General features: G+C 26.9%; 2 protein-coding genes and 1 long non-coding RNA gene across 5 annotated transcripts in view; 2 read left to right on the top strand and 1 right to left on the bottom strand.

The window, feature by feature from the left end:
* The window catches only part of LOC107068866 (protein-lysine N-methyltransferase SMYD4), a 29,278-nt gene extending 19,259 nt beyond the window's left edge, over window positions 1-10,019 (top strand). The window contains exon 9 of the mRNA XM_015325688.2: window positions 676-10,019. Coding sequence (XP_015181174.2) covers window positions 676-1,213 — 538 coding nt within the window. The 3' untranslated portion in view covers window positions 1,214-10,019. The remainder of the gene's footprint in view (window positions 1-675) is intronic.
* An 883-nt stretch (window positions 10,020-10,902) lies between these two features.
* yps (Y-box binding protein ypsilon schachtel) lies at window positions 10,903-21,267 on the bottom strand. 3 transcript variants are annotated; one of them, XM_015325675.2, is made up of 8 exons: window positions 21,093-21,267; window positions 18,235-18,298; window positions 15,580-15,613; window positions 15,226-15,487; window positions 14,783-15,090; window positions 13,960-14,244; window positions 13,113-13,175; window positions 10,903-12,290 (listed from the first exon to the last, which is right to left on the bottom strand). In XM_015325675.2, the coding sequence occupies exons 1-8, from the start codon at window positions 21,151-21,153 to the stop codon at window positions 12,246-12,248; spliced, it is 1,122 nt and encodes a 373-aa protein (XP_015181161.2). In that variant the 5' UTR covers window positions 21,154-21,267; the 3' UTR covers window positions 10,903-12,245. The 3 variants fall into 3 exon arrangements, with proteins under 3 accessions (XP_015181161.2, XP_015181162.1, XP_015181164.1); XM_015325676.2 differs by lacking the exon at window positions 13,960-14,244 and having other exon boundaries at window positions 21,093-21,262; XM_015325678.2 differs by lacking the exons at window positions 13,113-13,175; window positions 13,960-14,244 and having other exon boundaries at window positions 21,093-21,260.
* On the top strand, window positions 16,731-17,271 carry LOC149031468 (uncharacterized). Its single transcript, XR_016177708.1, has 2 exons — window positions 16,731-16,986; window positions 17,171-17,271. It is a non-coding gene; the product is annotated as an uncharacterized LOC149031468 (long non-coding RNA).
* Window positions 21,268-21,763: the final 496 nt, after the last annotated feature.

Below are 21,763 nucleotides of genomic sequence, written 5' to 3'. Positions count from 1 at the left end.
AAATAATAGCAATTATTAGGTGAATAATAATAATAATATGCATTTTCTAACCTCAAATCAATAATTTGATTTTTTATCAAATTTTGAAAAGGATTTATTTAAGTTCATTCAACATAAATGAAGATAATTCAAATTGAAAAAAAAACACAATACTCAATTTATTTGAAATATCTTTCAAATACTTCAGAAACATAATTTATGTGATTCTACTACATTTTTTACTATTACATAACCTACAAAACAATTTAATACTCATCTGCATTATCATATTTACGCAGAATATAAGCAATTTCAAATACTTTAATGATGTATAACATGAAGTTGTACGATAATCAGGTGCAATCGATAAATAATACTTGACAAATGAGGTTAGGTTACTTTCAAAATAAACATTTACATGATTCCATTAATCGAGAAATTGTCTTCTTACAAAATCATCATGATTTGTTTGAAATATATTTATAAACAAATTGCTTGAGTATATAAATCTGAATTTGATGATGTCAAAATGAAACTATTACAGTAGCCAACTTGATTATTTTTTTTTTTTTTTTTGGAAAATGGAGTTAGGTTATTTTCAAAATAAAATGGCTCATACATATATATTTTCAAACGGATGATTGATAAAAAAAAATTGACTCAATTTTTTGTTTTGTTTTGTTTATTATATTACAGATGTAAAACCTGGGGATGTTACAAAACACATTTTATGGATAAAATACAGGAAAAATTGATGTTTTGTAATATGTGCCGTAAAAAGGTCGACATGTATGATGTTTTGACCACGTTGCATTTGATCGAGGATTCGTTTAATGAGGCACTAAATTTATCGGAAACAAATGAAATAATACGAGCGATAGGAATTTTATTAAAAAATATTGAAGAATTTTATGAAATTGCAATACAACCGCACTATTTAACGATCAAAGCGCAAATAGTGTTGTGCAAATTGTACGGTTTTTTTGGTAATAATTATAAATTTCCACAACCTAAACCAATAAAGGAAAAGAAAGATTCGTATCCGGTACCAGAAGCCATTTTGGAATTGGAAAAAGCTGAAGAAATGGAGAGGGAGATGGAGGAAGGACAAAAGCAAACTGAGGAGGAAGGACAAAAGCAAACTGAGGAGGAGGGAAAAAGAGAAAAGAGAAAAGGAAAGAAAAAAGTACAAATTCAGGAGGAAGGAGAAAAGCAATCTGAGAAAGAAGATTAAAATTAATTTTGTGTCCATTTTATCTTCTTCATTTTCTTTTTCTTTTTCTTTTTCTTTTCTTTCACCCCCCCCCGCAATTCAAATTTTTACGTTAATTTCCAAAAAAAAAAAATTATATTATTTATTTTAATGATTGTAAACAATTTTATTTTGGGGGGGGGGGTTATTTTATTATTGATATATTTTGGATATTTATTATAGATACTTTTCTTTTTCTTTCTTTTTTTTTTTTTTTTTGAAAATAATTAAATATTGAAAGTGATGGATGCATCAGCCGGGGAAAAACAAAATTTTAGTCTTTTTTTTTTTTTTTGATTTTAGTAGTAGTAGTAAGAGGATGCGTGAAAAATTCACTCTTATTTTTTATTATTTTTTTTTTTTATTACTATTTTATTTTATTTTATTTTATTTTATTTTATTACTATTTTATTTTATTTTATTTTATTACTATTTTATTTTATTTTATTTTATTTGGTTTGAAATATATTTTCGTACAAATGTTTTATTACCTTTAACGCCATTTTTATTTTTTGTCTTTTTTTTATTTTGGTTATGGTTTTGACAATTGTTTTTATTATTTATACGATTATTAAACAATTACTTTTTGGGTTTATTTTTCCTTCTTTTTTTTTTTTTTTTTTTTTGATGTCACGTTATCGAATTTATTTTATGCATGATAATAATTAGAAATAAAAAAAAAATGTTGATTCATTTATAAATTTTTTAAACAAAATGTATATTTCATTCATCATCAGATTTTATATTATATTATATATTTATTTGTATAAAATTATTTGTAAAGAAAAAAAAAAGAAGATAAACACACGAAGAAAAAAAAATACAAAAGAGAAACATTTATTTATATTATATGTTTAAGTGTAACATGTTAACATTTTAATTATCACACAAACAATTATTGGAAATAAAAATGAACATGATTTAAATTAATTTTAAATATTATTATTATTATCTATTTCTTTATTATAAACAAAAGTGCAAACTGTAATAAAAATATAAAAAAAAAAAAGAAATCCAATCCCCTGAAAATAATTACAATAGCAACAACAAAAATTATAAAAAATGTGAAAGATATAAAAGAATATATTTAACATAACCTACAATTTATTTCCAAATTTTTGTTGATTCAAAAATAATAATAATAATAATAATATTAATAATAATAAATATTAGGGATTGTATAAAGGGACAAATGCAGAGAAACAAGAAATTTCTCCACCATAGGAAATGTGAAATAGGGGGGTGGAAAATAAATGGTATAACAAGTTTTTTTTTCTTTTTTTTTTTCTTTTTTTTTCTTTTTTTTTTCTTTTTTACTTTTTTTTTATTTTTTTATTTTTTTTTTTTTTTTTCATTTTTTTGTACGCTTGGTAATTTTACGATTTTTTTGGTAGATTTATTTTCTTACAATGCACATGTTTTATTTTTTATTTTTTTTTTATCCGTGAAAAAATTAAATTCCGTATATGAAATTAGTATTTTTTTTTTTTTAGAGTATCGCGTTTCGGTACAAAATTCATTTTTGGGGCAGTCGACGGACGTTTTTTATCTTTTTTGTTATTTTTTTTTTTATTTTTTATTTTTTTTTTCTTTAAAGGAGACGTTGTTGTTGTTGTTGTTAATTGTTGTTGTGTAATTAATTGTTGTTATAATGTTGTTATAATGTTGTTGTTGTTTAAAAAGCGACGCCCACCTCGCACCCGTCGAAAATATTCTCCTTTTTTTGCTTCCATCTTTTTTTTTGTTTTTTTTTTTATTCAAGTTGTCATCTCATTTTTTTTTTTTTTTTTAGGTTAACACACATTCCACAGTACTTGTTTTTTATTTATTTATTTATTTATTTTTCAATTAGAATGATGAACGCCTCCTCTCATTGTAATTGGTATCACGAATTCTTTCTTTTTCATTTATTCATTTATTTATTTATTTATTTATTTATTTATTTATTTATTTATAATTATTATAACTTTGACCAACTCGACTCACCCCCTTTTCCTGCATTTAACACACATTTACCAGTTTAACACATCATTAATTTATTTTCTTTTTTTTTTTTTTTGGTTTCTTGTCCCCATTTGTTGTTCTTCCTTATTTTTATTTTTTCTTTTCTCATTTTCTTTTTTTTTTTTTTTTTTTTAATCGTAATTATCTCATATCTTTGTTGTTTTTTTTTTTTTTATTTATTTATTTATTATTAATTGTTGTTGTTGTTGTTGTTGTTATTACTATTTTTTTGTTTCTTTTTCTTCTTTTTTTCATATCTCGCAAAGAAACTGAACTTGAAAACTTAATTGACCCAGTCACATCGTGATACCCCTTTTATTTTTTTTTTTGTTTATTTTTGTTTTTTAATTTTCTTCACTTCTTTCAACCCTCTTCTTTCAACCCTCTTCTTCTTCTTTATTCTTATTTCTCTTTTGAATTATTATTATTATTATTACATTATTTTCTGCTTTTAATTTCACTCATCATACGGTGATTTCATTCGGTTGTTGAGTTGTATGTTTTTTTTATTTTTTTTTTTATTATTTTTCTTTTTCCAGAATAAAATACGACAAAGATTGAAACATTGAATTTTCTTGTACAATAAACAACTTTGTAGTTTACTTTTATTAATATTATTATTAGTGTTATTATTATTATTATTCATTTGCATTGAAGAATAAAAAATAATAAGAAAAGAAGAAAAAACTTTGCATTTTTGTTCAATTGAAAATCAATTCTTTGTCGTAATTTAATTTATGATCATCTTCATAATAATTATTTATTTATTTATATATTAATAATAATTATAATTGTTTACTTTTGCGTATTTTTGTGTTGTATTCTTTTTCTGCCTTTTGTTTGTTTTTTTTTTTTTTTATTTCTATTTAAGATGGAATATAATACGCGACATAAATTTGCGTGTAATTTTTTTCTTTTTTCTATTTTTTTTTTTTTTGTTTTTCTTTTTCTTTAGCTGTGTTTATGATCATTTGAACGTTCGTATTTAATTTAACAACACACACACACACACACACGTACACACCCCTTTATTATTATTATAATTTTTTTTTTTTGTTTGCGACATTAAATTAAAACAAATATTCATCCGACGAGTGTTTTTTAGCATTTTTTTTTTTTTTTATTTGCGCTCTGCTCTGCTTGCTTGCTTGCTTGCTTTTTCTATTTTCTTTGTTTTACTTTAATCGCTTTTGATGATGATAATAAATAAACCCCTTTTTTTTATATCAATTTGTTTTTTATTAACACACACACGCACACATCATCATCATCATCATCATCATCATCATCATAATCATTGTAACTCGATATTTGATGTTTCTTTATGGTGGCTAACGCATATCTCCAATTTTGTTTCTCGATGACCTAATTTTTACCTGGCCTAATTTTTTTTTTTTTTTTTTTTTTTTTTTGTTAATTTTAACCTGCCCACAGATTTTTAGAATTTAAATTTGACTCATTTTTATTTTTGAAACAAGGTAGACGACACCATCTTTTTTTTAGAGTATTATTATTAATTATTATTAATTATTATTATTATTATTATATTATTATTATGCACACACATATTGTATTATGCTTATTGTTTGTTTGTTTATTATTTCTTGGTTGTTTTTTTTTTTTTTTTTTCAATTTTTTTTATCTTAACTTTCATATTCACTGTTAACACATGCATTTTAATTCTTTTTTTTTTTTTGCAATCAATTGAAACAATTTTTTTCTTTAACTTTGCTTTACTATTTTTATTTGTTAGGTTATCTTTTTTGAAGGGTGGGGGGTTGGGCTTTTTCATTTTTCTTTTTTTTTTTTTTTTTATTACTTTGTGTCTTTTTCTTCTTCTTCTTCTTCATCATCATCATCAATTTTTTACAAGCACGAGGGTTCACTTGGGGTATCCTCTTTATCATTTTTTTTTGTGTGTTTGTTTATTTATTTGCATTAATATTATAATTATTATTATTATTATTATTTTTGCAATTTCTTCTTCTTCTTCTTTTTCTTCTTCTTCGATTACTACTCAGCATTTTTTTGGTGTTCATTTTTTTTCTCTGTTGTTTTATACTTTTTTGTTGTTGAGAAAACGAACGGTTACGTTGTGTTTATAGTTGAATGCAAAAATGCATAATTAAAAATTTAAAAGAAACACAATACAACGAATATTATAATAAACAATTCAAATCAAATTATTTCTATTAATAATTATTAATAAAATATCACTCTGATTTAATTAAAAAAAAAAAAAAAAACAAAAAGAATTCTTTGATGATCTAATATTTAAATTGCATCAGATACAAATACACAAACAGAAGTACACAACAGACACACACACACACACACACACCAACGAATGAAAGAAAGATTTAAAGAGTTTCTTACATTAGAAAATAATAATAATAATAATAATAATAAGTATAATAATTTATAATAATTTATAATAAATTTTAGTAACGTAACCGCACGTAGAATAAACATTTTTATACCCTCCTCCACTCTTTGTTTCATTTTTTTTTTTTTGTGTTTTTTGTTTAAGCACCGCATTTACTTTGGCGTTGCACACAGCACACACCTTTTTTTTCACCTTTTCTTTTGACTCTTTCTCTCTCTCTCTCTCTCTCTCTCTCTCTCTCTCTGTTTCTCTATCTCTTTTGCAATAATATTTTCAAAATCAGCATTTAACTTTATTATCTTCTTCTTTTTTTTTTCATTCATTAGCTACTTCAAGTTATTATAAATTCCAATCACGAGTGACTACTAAATTGTGTTATACAAATCAAACATCATAGTTCTTTATAATAATAATAATATACGCTACAGAAGGACTCTCAACACACACGAATGATGATGGTAGTGGTGATAGTAATAGTAGTAATAATATTAGTAATAATAATTATTTTCTTAACCCTTTAACTGCCACACCAAAATCATGTTTTACCCAAGACGCCATAGTATTATTTTTATTATTCAAAGAATATTATTGCAAAACAATAATAAAACAATTGTAATTGTTCAATAGAACACTCTTTTTACTTCAAAGTATCTTCTCTAATATCAATCATAATTCAAATACACTATCTATTTTAATTCAGTTTTTTTTACAATTGTAAAAGGAGTTCATACGACTGTGGTCATCAATGACACCACTGTGATGTCACAGGAGAACCCCGTAGCCAGTTTATAACTATCAATTTTTATTTATTATTTTTTACAATTGTAAAAGTTTCAGGAGAACCTCGTAGTCGGTTTCTATTAACTTTCAATGTTCATTTAGTATTTTTTACAATTATTAAAGGTTCATACGACTGGTCACCAATGACACCACTGTGGTGTCACAGGAGGACCCCGTAGCAAGTTTCCAACTTTCAATTTTCATTTATTATTTTTTACAATTGTAAAAGTCTCAAAAGAACCTCGTAGCCAGTTTATTTTAACTTTCAATGTTCATTTAGTATTTTTTACAATTATAAAAGTTTCATACGACTGTGGTCACCAATGACACCACTGTGGTGTCACAGGAGAACCCCGTAGCCAGTTTATATTAACTTTCAATTTTCATTGACTATTTTTTACAATTGTAAAAGTCTCAGGAGAACCTCTTAGTCGTTTTCTATTAACTTTCAATGTTCATTTAGTATTTTTTACAATTATAAAAGGTTCATACGACTGTGGTCACCAATGACATCACTGTGGTGTCACAGGAGAACCCCGTAGCCAGTTTATATTAACTTTCAATTTTCATTGACTATTTTTTACAATTGTAAAAGTCTCAAAAGAACCTCTTAGTCAGTTTATTTTAACTTTCAATGTTCATTTAATATTTTTTACAATTATAAAAGTTTCATACGACTGTGGTCACCAATGACACCACTGTGGTGTCACAGGAGAACCCCGTAGCCAGTTTATATTAACTTTCAATTTTCATTGACTATTTTTTACAATTGTAAAAGTCTCAGGAGAACCTCTTAGTCGTTTTCTATTAACTTTCAATGTTCATTTAGTATTTTTTACAATTATAAAAGGTTCATACGACTGTGGTCATCAATGACACCACTGTGGTGTCTTAGGAAAACCCTGTAACTGGTCTCATAAATAACCCACATGGCAGTCAAAGTGTTAATTGATTTCGCAAAACACACAATTAATTCGAGAACAAATAAAAATGTCTAGGAATGATAGAATTTTGGAACGCAATTAAAAATACATACCCGCTCTCGTGGTGATATGGTGTTGTTGTGTCTGTTTTTTGAGTGTACATTTGTGTGTCACACAGTCACACAGTAGTAACACAGTATGTTTTTATATGTATGTGTATTATTAATGTATTGTGTATTTATAAATGTAATGTTATATACATTTACAAATATAACACATACACGGTGATATGATGTAGTAGTGGTCTGTTTTGAATGTACATTTGTGTGTCACACAGTCACACAGTCACGCAATGTGTTTTTTCTGTATTGTGTATTTATAAATGTAATATTATATACATTTACAAATATAACACATACACGGTGATATGATGTAGTAGTGGTCTGTTTTGAGTGTACATTTGTGTCACACGTTGTTTTTTATGTATGTGCATTAGTGTGTTGTGTATTTATAAATGTAATATTATATACATTTACAATTATAACACATACACAGTGATATAAATATATATTTAAATGATACACTCAAAAGACGATTTAGAATTGGTTGAATAATCTACCGTTGGCTGATGAACACACACTCAAAACAGGATTGCAATTTTAAATTCACTGATCTTTAAATGATCAATAATAATAATAATAATAATAAAATAATAAAAATATTGTTTAAGAATACGTTTAATAAAAAATAGATCATGATTGAATGGGGGGAAAAAAAAAAACAATATGTTCGAGTGGACACATGATTTTTGGTTTCTTTTTTTTGTTTGTTTGTTTGTTTGTTTTGGCCCAGCCGCAGGGAGACACCTCAGGAGCCATTTTGAAAAAAATATCAGTTGATTTTATTTAAGATATTGATAACTACAAACTAAAATTTCTAAAATATCCTCCTCCTCATCCTCTTCCTCTTCTTCTTCTTCTTCTTCTTCTTCTCTTCTTTACATGCAAAACGATTTTTATTTTTTTTTATTTTTATTTTTATTTTGAATCATCTCTCTCTCTCTCTCTCGCACTCTCACTCTTTCATTCAGACTCCATTGGCAACAAAACACAATTGCAAATATTTTTTTTTTTGGGGGGGAGGGTTGCATTTGCCATTGGTCAATAGAGTTTGATTTTTAAGAAAAAAATTGACGTGTTTTCTTTCTTTTTTTTTTTTTTTTTTTTTAATATTTTTTTTCTTTTGCGTTCATATTAATCGAGTCGAATGAATGAATTATAAACACAAAATATGATTGGTACAATTGTTTTTGTTTTTTTTTTTTAAATAGAAAAAGAGGATTTTAGGTTGCAACAACATCGATCAATTTGAACGTTTGACAAACACCCTATATATATATATATATAAATATAGGGAATTATTTTTCAATGATTAGAAATTAATTAACACGTTAATGTTTAACTTATAGTTATCAATAATGATTACAAGATATATTAATAATTAATCTATGAAATATTAAATCGAAAAAAAAACCACCCACCAGGGGTAATTAAAGAAGTTAAATTAAATAATTAATTAATTAATTATTATTTAATTAATTAATTAATTATTATTATACATAATGCTACTACTTTTTTTTATCAATTGTAAAAAAAAAAAAAAATTTGCTTTTTCTTTTTTTCTTTCTTTTTCTTTCTCCCTCGTTTTTTTTTTTGTTTTCTTTTCATTTTGTTTTGTTCTTTTTTTTTCTTTTAAAACAAAGCGGCATATATTAATTATTATTATTATTATTAATTACAAATGTTAATAGTATGTTATTTAATTTTTTTTTTTTGGTTTTTTTTTTAATTTTTTTTTCTTTTTTATAATAATGACGATGACGTGTGATAAAAATGATAAAACGCTATTTTAATTTATTTTTTTACTTTGTTAAGTATTGGTTTAAAAAAAAAAAAAAAAAAAAGAAATTTGGAATTGGTTTTTTTTTCCTTTTTCAATTATTCATCTGCCAACGCTACAAAATTGTGAATGAAAATTGTGTATGTGTTTTGTCACACATGATTATTGTTGCATTAATTCATTATTATTATTATTATTGATGTTGTTGTTGTTGTTGTTAATGGTTTATTTCTTTTTTTTTTCTTTTTTCATACCAACGCTTTTTTTTTTATATTGGTTGGGGCGCACATGATTTTTTTTTTTTTGGACCGTTGATGTGTCCTTATAAGATTCATCAATAAGAAAATATGATTTTTTTTTATTTTTTTTTTTTAATTAAAAAAAAAAAAGAATTTTTTTTTTTTTTATTAAAATTGAAGGAGAGAAAAAGGTTCTTTTTTTTTGGTTGAAGTTAATTATAATAAATGATTACGTTTCTAATACAAATGTGTTTTTTTTTCAATGATTTTTTTTCTGAATCCACGGTACGAAAAGACGAACGATTCGAAATTTTTTTTTTTTTTTTTTTTTTTTTTTTTTTTTTTTTTTATTGAACTCGCTTTGAATCTTATCAGTTCGTTTTTTTTTTTTAAACATTTTTGTATAATTATTTATACGTTGAAAAAAAACTATAATTACGATGATTATTTTTTTTTTTTAAATAAACAGAGCGCAGAGAAGAGAAATGGTGCAAAAAAAAAAGTCTCAGCTTAAACTCAAGAAAAATAAATTTAAAAAAATTTAAAAAAAAAAAAAATGGATATTTTACAATAAACGTTTTCAATGAGTTTTGTGAGAGAAAAAAAACACCGAAAGAGAAAAATTAAAAAAAAAAAAAAAAAAAATAATACGCCGCGCCAACGAACATCATTTTTTTATATATATATATACATATGTATGTGTATATAATGTATCTACATAAATATGGTATATATACATACATATACATATAATATATATATATACACATGAGTGAGTGAGCGTGTGTATACACAATAATTAATACGATAAAACGTAAAACAAAAACTTAAGCATTTTCATTTATAGTGCAGACAAAAAGAAGTCGCCATTTTTTTTTTCTTTTCTTTTTTTTTTGTTGTTTAAAATTATTTCAATTATTGCATAGTACAAACTCATCGGTATTTTTAATTTTTTTTTCCTAATTTCATTTTTTTTTTTTTTCTTAAAAGAGTTTGATAAATAAAAAAAAAATTCAATTATTTTTAATCTGAAAAAAATTTTCATATAAGATGATAATGATTATTATTATTATTAATTATTAATATTAAAAACATTGTTTCAATAAGAAATTGTTTTTGTTTTAAATGCTTCGATTAATTTATGTTTTAATTAAAAAATTCAATATTATCTTTAAAAAAAAAAAAAAAATCAAATGTAGATTTTATTAAATGCGTGCAGCAACGTTGTGTATACACACACACACACACACACATACACATACGAAAGAGAATTTTTTTTTTTTCGTTCATCTTCTCAGTATCGTCGTGTCACCCTATATTATTAATTTTAATTTTGTAAATTTTTGTAATTTTATTCGAATAATAAACCTTAAAACAATTAACACCAGAGCCACAGATTTATCTTGTTTTGCTTGTAAACTTTTTGGTTATGTTTCCATCTTTGTTTTTTTTTTTAGTATTTGTATTTGTTTTATGTTGTTTTGTTTTGTCCACACACACACCACGAAGTGGGAATGATATATAACGTTATTATTATTATTATTATTATAGGTTATGTTATCATTATATTCTTATTAAACCAACTCGTGGGATAGTGTTGTTTTGATGAAACATTTCAAATTGTTAATAATAATGTTGCTGTCTTTTTTTTTTTTAAACAATTTGAATTGTCTTATTTTAATTTAATACAACTCAAATGTTAATTAAAAAAATATCAAATTCTTTGACCTGAGAGAGAGTTATTTTATATCCATTTTTTTTTCTTTCTTTTTTTGTTGTTGTTGTTGTTGTTCAATCTGAAAACCTTTGAGTTGAGTCTTATTTTTAATCAATGGATGCAACAAATGGGTGTGCATACTAATTATTAAATCAGCTTTATGTATATCTATCTATATATATATATATATTTAGGATATGTATTATATCCTATATATAATTAAGAGGGGGGAAAACAAAAAAAAAATAAAATTTAATTATTTCGAAATGGGGATGTGATGAATGTTTTTTGGTTTGTTTGTTTGTTTTTTTTTTTATGATTTTAAAAATCGATTGAAAAATAACCCCCATCATCATCATCATCATCATCATCCAATGTGTGTGTTGTGTTTATTTTCTTCAATCTGGGCCCCTCTCGTCAAAAAAATCATATTTTTTTTCTTCATTTTCTTTTTTTTGTTTACTTCTTTAGCGGGGATGGGGGGTGGGGGGAGATGGCGCTCTTATCAGCCGTTACATACCTCAAAGTTGTTTTCTTTTTTTAAATTTAATTTAATTTAATTTAATTTAATTTAATTTTCGTGGGGGGAGAGTGTGGAGTCGTATTTTTTATATTTTTTTTTGTGTTTTTTTTTTTTTTTTTTTTTTTAATTTTATTTGTGGTTTTTGTTGTTGCTGTTGTTGATTTTTGTTATATATATTTTGTTTTCTTTCCTTTTCTTTCATATCTCATTTTGGAATTGCTTCTTCTTGAATTATTTATTTTTTTTTTGTTTTTTTCTTCTTCTTTTTTAAATGTTACTTGATTTATTCCTGTTGCTTTTTTTTCTTTTTATTGCTGCTTTTGCTTGTATTGCTGCTGCTGCTGCTGCTGCTGCTGCTACTTGCTGCTGTTGCTTAACTGCATTCTGCTGATGTTGCTTGTTTTTTTTTTTTGCTTCGGCGTTATTAACGGGTGTCGTTTGGTGTTATTTATTAAAAGGATTGATATTTTTTTTTATGTTTTTTTTTCTTTAGTGTTGGTAGCAATTGTTTAACTTCCTCTTCATCTTCTTCTTCTTCTTAATTTAAGCGGTACTTTCAGTAGTGGTGTTTTGCACCTGTTGGCTTTCCTGCAATAGAAAAATTCTATTTGTACTTATAGAAGTTTAATTTTATCTTATGTGCCTATATGCACACACGTACACATGGCATAACAACTAAAAAAAAACAAAGCACAATGATGTATATAATCATTATAATAATAATAATAATAATAGCAATAATAATAATAATAATAATATAATTATTAATAGTATCACGACAGCAAAGCACGAATGAAAACGAGATGGCCGTTAATCTGAAAAAATTGTAAGCAAAGGTAATAATTTAAATACAAAGAAAGAACATCGAAGGTCATTAGAGGATAAAGGAGGAGGAGGTGTGTTTTATGCTGAAGGTTTGAGGAGTAGGTGGTGGATGAGAAGGAGGATAAGAAGCAAATATTTAAATGTTACAAGATGCAAGAAATTGATGATGATGATTTTTTTTTTTTTGTTTAACACGTTGACGCCGGCGCCGATTTTCAGTGTCTGCGCTGTGGGGCGGCACTCGAATCTAAGATGCGCTTCATCTGGCGGCGCGTGATTTTTGCTTGTTCTCAAACCTGCACCAAGGTGGACCACCGGTGGTACGCGCCGCCTGATGAGACAGTCTATTGTGGACCACCGGTGGTACGCGCCGCCCGATGAGACAGTCTAGTGCGGACCACCGGTGGTACGCGCCGCCCGATGAGACAGTCTAATGCGAGCCACCGGTGGTACGCGCCGGCGTGAACATGTGTTAACTACAAAGGAATTCTAAATATGTATATATATGTATGTCGGATGTACTTTGAAATAACAGATAAGTTGCAACACACACACACTCAGCAGAAAAAAGGAAAGCCACATTACCTGTGGAGCAGGGGCAGCGGCAGGTGCATCCTTATCTTTAGGTGCATCCGACTTCTGCTCCGACTGAAAAGAGTATAAACAAGATACGTGCAATAGTGGTGTGCGAAGCGCTACGCCCTTTCACAAAATAAATTCATCAACGAATTTACCAAGTTACTAGTCCCTCATGATACGAATTTACTAAGTTACTAAGTTACTAGAGTGTCTCATGAGTCAATTATTTGTTTCTACAATAATTTAATACAAAACAACAACGAAAACAATGTATGTCATTAATTGGATAGATTAATAACAAATGAGAAATATACTTTTTATAACTTTGACTAGTAAGTGAAATTCGTCGACAATATTAAACATTTGTGTAGTTGCGTAAAATAAGATACAGAGAGAGAGAGAGAGAGAGAGAGAGAGAACTAGCAATTGAATAGAGTGATGATGAGATAAATGCAAGAAAAAAAGAAAAAATAGAACCCCAGGCTAGCTAGCTTTCTGAATGAATGTGTGAAAGCTATTTATAATATGTATACTATATATAGTCTAACAATACGTTTCGTTCGTTCATAGCAACAGTAGAGAGAGAAGTAGTAGTAGTAGTAATAGTAGTAGTAGTAGTGGTAGTATAGTATATATCAACCTAGTGAATTATCATGAAAGATTATTTCAAATGTTTCAACTATTAATATCAATTTGGTAACAAATCTAAGTAAAATTCAATGTTATTTCTATATTCTAATACAATAGTATAAAATTATGTAATATGAATGAATGTGTTACCAAATTGATGGTGATAAGTAACTATTATTAATAATAAATCTATGAAATATGCAATGACACTCGAGACAGATACTTTGATGATCTTATCGGAAACTTCAGGAAGTGTCTTGGTGGTGACGGTGGTGGTGGTGATGGTGGTGGTGGTGGTGGTGGTATTATTCTGTGTCTGGGAAATAGGAGTGGCAGGATGAATTTTGTTAGCAGCAGAAGGAGGTCGTAGATTTTCTTTATTTGCCGTCTGCTGGCTATTATTTAGTCGTGTTGTTGTTGGTACTCGTCGTCTGTATCGAGGTCGTGGAATTCTTTGTACACCATCTGTTTGTCCACCCTCGCCGGCACCAACTTCGTCATCGGTCACCTAACAAGTTGACAATTGATCTCTCTACCGTACCCGTCTCATAATTAATTTCATCTATGCTGATCTAGTTTTTGTCCAGATGTATTGATTAATGATCGTTCAAAGATAATAGATGGAATATAAGAAATAATAAACCTACATATATTCATCGTTCCAATATATCCGGTTAAGCCTAATTTAAATAAACGATTATATACATGAAAGAACAAAAAAAAAAAAAGAGAATGAAAACAAAGGAGGTTATGTAGGTTGTGTGCCGTTTAAAGAACACAAGTTGTAAATAATAAAACAAAATCAAATAGAAAAATAGGTAGAATAATAAAGACTAATAATAAATTCATTAATCTAATACTAATATCTAAACATAAAATGATGAGGTGTGTGATCGGTGCTTCATTCGTGAACTGACACATTGAAAGATATCTGGGTCGTGTAAATTGTGATTGTATATATGGAAGGAGTTTTATATATCTATATATATATGCATCATCTGCTTGTATGAATTAAAACATTAAAATGATATTATATAAGAAGTTACCTGACCATCCTGATTGCGTGGACGCCTAGGTGGTCCACCACCTCTTCCTCCGCGGAAGTTTCGGCGGAAGAAACGTCGTGGTACTCCTCCACGACCACGGCCACCACCACGTGGGGCACCACCTTCGCCAGTACCCTTTCCTCCTTGTTCACCACCCTCACCAGAGTTTTCACCTTGTTGTTGTTGGTTAGACCCGGAATGCCGATTACCCGGGGTGTAATAATAATCATAATTACGTCGTGGTCTATAACGACGTTGTTGGTTACCACCCTCGTTGGTATTCCCTTCTTCTCCCGTTTTACCATCAGCTAAATGCAAAACATATTATTATTATTGAATGCATTTGTTTTAAAGGGGGGATCCCCATTATTTAACATGAAATTGAAGAAAGAAGGGCATGAGATGCATTTATTAAATGAATTCAATGAATTAGAACTTCTAACCGGATTCATATCCTTCTTGTCCTTCGCGTGGTGGTCGACGCTGCGATCGAACGTTTCCACGTCGTGGATATATCCAGTGACATCCGCGATAACCCCTGCGTTTATCAGCAGCATAGGGTGAACCCTTCACTGCTTCACCAGATGGTCCGGTGACATTAGCGGCTTCGTGACCCTTTTCTCCGATGACTACGTCAAATTCGACAACTTCGCCATCGCCAACGCTGCGCACGGCTTTTCTGGGGTTATTTTTAATAATAGCCGACTGTAATAAATAATATTAATTATTTAAATAATATATATTCATATACATATATAAACTATCAAAATTTAATATTTAATATAAAAAATACTCACTTGATGTACAAATACATCCTCCTTGGTGTCATTTCTGTAACAAATGTAAAAACAAATGATGTTAATAATTAAAAAAAAAAAAAAAAACACCCCCGTTTAATCTGAGAAGAAACAATTAGAAAAGTGTGTTATTAGGTAAAAGGATACATCAAAAAATTAACGTATGCAATAATTGTGAAAAGTATAGGGGCATCCTAATAATAACATAAATCAACGAGTGTGTTGTTAGATGGTAGTATTGTGAGCTCATCAAGATGAGTATAGACGTGAAACGTATGTTACACAAACATACGTTGATCCATTGGTAAACCCAGAGAGAGTGAGAGAGAGAGAGAGAGAGAGAGAGAGATAATCGAAGCCCGTGAAGCTGCAGAGTAAAGCACGGACCTGAAAGGTCATCGAACCCTAGAGCTCAACTGAAGAGAAGAGGGGAGGGTAACGTTCGTCTCGTGTACGGAAGGCTAGCTTGCTTGCTTGCCCTTCCCCTGATAGGAATCCCTTCTATCTCTTTCTCTTTCTGTCTTGGATATATCACCGGTACACGATCTCTCTATGAGTATACTACGTGCATTTCCGCATAATCCTTGTTTTCATGTTAATTTATTTAATGTACTACTCAACTACAATTGGTATATGCAAAGTATAATGCAATAATCCTGTTGTTTACTACTGCATTTGTATTTTCAGTTAAATTATCGAATGATTTTATTGACTAGGTAGGTGGTGGGGGGGGGGATCAATTTGGTACTCTTAATTTCTTTTAATAAATTTCTTAATTGTTATATAGAGCGACCAGAAAGTAATGTCGTTTCTACACACATGCATAGTTTTATATTTTAATTAAAAACTATTATATTACTGTATATAACCTTAATTTAACTGTACTATATAACTTATATTAATATAAAAGTATTATTATTTAATATATATATATAGAGAGAGAGAGTATTTTATATATGTTATATATTTTATATATTTTAAATATTTGAATTTGAGGTTAGAAAGCAACATATTACTTTCTGGTCAACCTAAATGTTTGTTTTTTGTTAATTATAATATAAATAAATGAAAATATTTAATTTCAAGTATAATAATATATAGGATAAATAATAAATTTTGAATATATGAATTTAAAAAAATAAAAAAATAAAAAAATAATAATAATAAAAATAAAAATAATAATAATAATAATATTGAAATAAATATATACGCAATAGTACCACGTGTGTTATGCGTTTCCATTAAGAAACAAGTTGCGTTTCTTCTTAAGATAATAATATTCAAGACACGTGAGTCACACTTATGCAAGGTCGCACACACAACACCACAACCATGACGTTCTTAATTGTCAAGAAGAACGCATTGCAAAATGGCTTCTCCCTTAGTTCATCTAATTTGTAACTTAATGTAAGGTTTCCAGCAGCCTTAACACCGTCATAATCGTTTAACTATATCAAATTTATTTGATTTTTTTTTTTTTTTTCTTTTTTTCATAATATTGAACACGTAAAAATGGATAATATTTTATGTCTGTGTGTCTCTCTCTGTGTGTGATGTGTGTGTGTTTTGCATTAGTATTATAATACTTTAGGCTCCTGTGATCCCGAGGAATAGGAGAATATCAGGGAAGCTGAATTTCTCGCGGTAAACGACGAATTTCTTGGCATTATGCCAAATAGATAGAGAAAGAGACCTAGAAATAGCGGAGGACCATCAGAGCTCGATGCGATTTAGGCATCTCTACGAGAGCTTCTGTCGTAAAGGGAACTTCTATTTCATGTTGAGTTGAAACTTTGTCTAGAAATTGCGCATCAATTTTGTTTCTTCTTCTTTTTTAAAATTGTATACAGTCAACATCACACAATTAATTTATATATGAAATATAATTATCCTAGATTTTAATTTATTTTCTATTTTTAATAAAAAAAATACTACTCTAATAATGTATCATATAAATGTATTTGTAATAATCCTATTTTGTAATTGAAATAATCGTCCTAACGTTATTACAATCTTATTCATAAATAATATTTCTAGGATTAATTAGGAAATCTAGGAAATCTATTCCTGAGAATCTAGGAAAATATTTTCCTAGTTTATTATTAAATCTTATATATAGGTATATATATTTTTAATTAATTGAATCAATGTTTCACACACATAACTTACAAACCAAAATGACTTTGGTTAAAACACATACTCTCTTATACATTCGTAAAAATCTACTGAATTATATTATCAATAAAAAATTAATTAAATAATGATTAAACAAAAAAAACAAACAAACAAACAAAAACCCTTTTGTAAATAATCCTAGAAAAATATTCATGAAAATTGACAAGAATATTTCAATGATAACAGACGTATTTTCAAAATAATATACAACGAAGAACTAAAATAATGGCCAACCAATTTCTTTAAAAATGTTATATATTACAAACATTTATTCAAAACGTTATACTATTTGAACTAATAAAAAAAAAAAGAAAATGTATTTAAACTGATAGAATAAAAAGTAATATTGGAAAAACATTATTCTATTGATGATCTACAATATTAGTTCAACGGTCAAATGATGCAATACCAAATGTTCAAAATTATGCGAGTCATTAAAATACAAGAAAGAAGCAGTTAATGAATTTATGCAATACTAACCTGTTGATAAATCCATATCCACTTTTGACATTAAACCATTTTACTGTTCCCATTACCTTATTAGCTGAAAAATAAAAGTATAGAAAATTATTATAATTTGAAATAATTATTTATTTATTTATTATTATTATACAGATCATATATATCAATAACCTATAAATAGTACAAATGTACTATATATATTATTTATAAATCTCTCACACAAATAAAATATATATAATATACAATAATACAGTAATATGCTAATATACAGTATATAATAGTATATTAATGTATATTACTATATATTACTGTATGTTACTGTATATTACTGTATATTACGATATATTAGTATATTATTATATTACTGTATATAATATAATATACAGTAAAAAAAATATACTAATATACAGTATATACAGTATATACACATATAATACAGTATATTTATATATATATTTATATATATGCTTTAAAGAAATACTGTATTAAATGTAATATTAAATTCAAATTAATAAAACTCAAAATTATGAAGACTATCTAAAATCAGATAATCTTATGAAACAAAAATAATCTGTTATTTTATTTGTCTTTCAATTTATAATGAAAACCAAGATTTAAGAATTTCAAAATGTTGTTCAATCAAAATACAATTTATAAATTATCAGTACAAATCAATAGGTCGAATTGAATGTTTACATTTAAATATCTATAGAAATATAATAATCATTTTCATATTATCTCTAATATAAGAGATAAAATGAAATATATATATATATATATATATATATTTATTTAATATTATTATTCTAGAAATATCTCACATTACATAAATATACGAAATAAATTAAATATTTATCACGTTAAAACAACGTGATCAATTTCTGATATTCATAATTCAAATTGTTATCGATGACCTATTCTATTATCATTACACTCATATACACACACAAAATATATATATATATATATATATATATATATATATATAAATATAATAAACATATAAATATATATATATATAAATAATACGTTAAATTATTTTAAAAGTTCAAATCAATTTTCTAAATATACATGATCATATTTAAATTTTTAAATATAAAATAATCAATTTATTTCAAATTAAGAACTTCCACCAATCGTTTTATTATAAAGTTGACCGGAAGTTCTTGTAAATTTAAAAAAAAAAAAAAAATAATATAAATTGATATAAACTTTTATATATATATATATATATATATACATAGGTATGTATGTAAAAATAAAAGAGTTTATTATAGAAGTTAGAAATTGTGCTCGTGACTCATTCGTTTCGCCATAATACTTCTATATATTAGCAACGAAAAAAAAACGTGGTTCCGGTTCATCGAGCCAGTATAGTCATATACACTACATTATATACTTATCTATTATATATATATATATATATATATATATATATATATATATATAAATATATTTTGAAAATATATTTCGTAAATTCGTGATAAACGGTTAAGAAATATGATAATAATGTATTTGTGTATGTATATATGTATATGTATTGTCTTAACCTCTGTACACAATGTAAACATTCAAAAAAGTCACGTGTAAATACGTTAGACCAATCAGCAAATAGATTATTATGATTTTAACGTTCATAAAGATTTCAAATTTATATATGTATATATATATATAAATATATGTTTGAATTGATTTTAAATAAAATGAACTAACGTTTAACGGAAAGGTCAAAGGAAGTACTGAACATTGTTCAAAATAAATTCCTATTTTTTTTTTGTATTTTTTTTTACACACACACACACACACACACACACATATATATATATATATAAAATGGTTATTTTCTTGATTATTTTTTTAAATAAATTTAATTTGATTAATTTATGACAAAGATTATATGTTAGATGAAAGATTTTCTTAGTAATATCTTATATAACGAAAGCGCGGTATAAAATAGAAAAACCGGAAGTAGTGTGTGTCTGCCGATCGAAAATTTCCTCTTCCTTTCTTCCGCCCCCCCCCTCGCCGTCATCCGTTTCCTCCCCCACATTTTCTATTTGCTTAGAGAATTTGAACAATTTTAATCGAGAATATTCGATCAACAAATAAAACGTTTAATAATTTCAATACATACATATATATATATATATATGTATAATACATAAAATATACATATATATGTTTAATTTAGAAAGTTAAGAAAAAGCATCGGTGCTACTTTAAGGTTATGATCAACGGATGGATGAAAAAAATTACGAATACATAAGAAACGTATTTTTATCGTTTTTTTTGTTTTTTTTTTTTTTCATTTTTCGTGCACATCATGTAATTGAAATATATCCGTATGTTTCTGGAAAGTTCGATGGGTAGAGAAAAATCGATGATGAATTTCGGAATAGCTTGTAAACTCACCCTCTCTTTATTATCTATCTCCATCTTTTTTTTTTTTTCTTTCTCATCCCAACGAGCAAACAGGAAGGAACGAATAAGTAACACAGAAAAGGACTACTCGTATTCGTCGTTTTTCGTATAAGAAAGAGAGAGAGAGAGAGAGAGACGAAGAATATATAAATCAAACGAGATGTTAAAATCAAACGAATAACTCGATATATATAAATATATACATATATATTTGTACTAAATTATTAAATGATAATTTTAATAAATTCAATGCGATAACAATTATGTAAGAGGCCGGCACGCCGGGTAAAAAGCCACATGGCTATGCGTCCACGGATCGTGGATAGACGCCATTACGGGAACCGTATCGGCCGCCTTTGCTAGCAACGTGCTCAACAGTCTTACTTATTCGTATAACATTCGATTTTTGTAATATATATGATTAAAATATGAATATAAAGAAGATAATTACTTACCAATAACTAATTTTAGTTGAACAGCCTTAGGTTGTTCGGGCTGTTTCTCTGAGTCAGCCATGATGTTAGCGTAAGGTGTTAAAACACGCGCTGACAAACTCCGCTCCTTGGGAGATAAATTCAATGTATAATACTGTTACGTTGCTGGTCTGAACATAACTGTGCTGCCAAGCAACCTAATAAACGGCGTCGCTATTCTAAAACTCCCTCCTAACAATCTTTCCTATTGGCTAGTCGTTCTAGTATATCCCGAAGTTGACCAATCAAAATGTTAGTTTTACAGAGCATACGATGTGCGCCGATAAAGCGCCGCCTACTCGCATGCACAATGAAACGTTGAACTGCACCACGCTATGCACGCGGCGGCCTGCTGTATCTAACGTATTTATCCTTTAATTATTCTACTTTGGATTGTCTTCAGAGAAAAAAAAAAACATCATAAGTATTGTTTATTACAATTAATATTTCATTTTTTGGGGTTTTTTTTTTTCATTATATTTTCAATATTATTTAGTAATTTTTTTTTAATCATACCGTAATACATAGAAATAATGGGGGGGGGATCTATTTCTCGAACGATCGATATTGATTTCATTTCCTTTTCTTTTTTTTTTTATTATTATTATTATGATATAATCTATTAAATAATATTAATAATATTGTTTAATTTA

Source organism: Polistes dominula, unplaced genomic scaffold, assembly GCF_049000335.1.
Source record: "Polistes dominula isolate Pdom_NZ unplaced genomic scaffold, Pdom_raw_medaka contig_19, whole genome shotgun sequence".
Lineage (NCBI taxonomy): Eukaryota > Metazoa > Arthropoda > Insecta > Hymenoptera > Vespidae > Polistes > Polistes dominula.
This window is presented reverse-complemented; position numbering and strand designations above follow the sequence as displayed.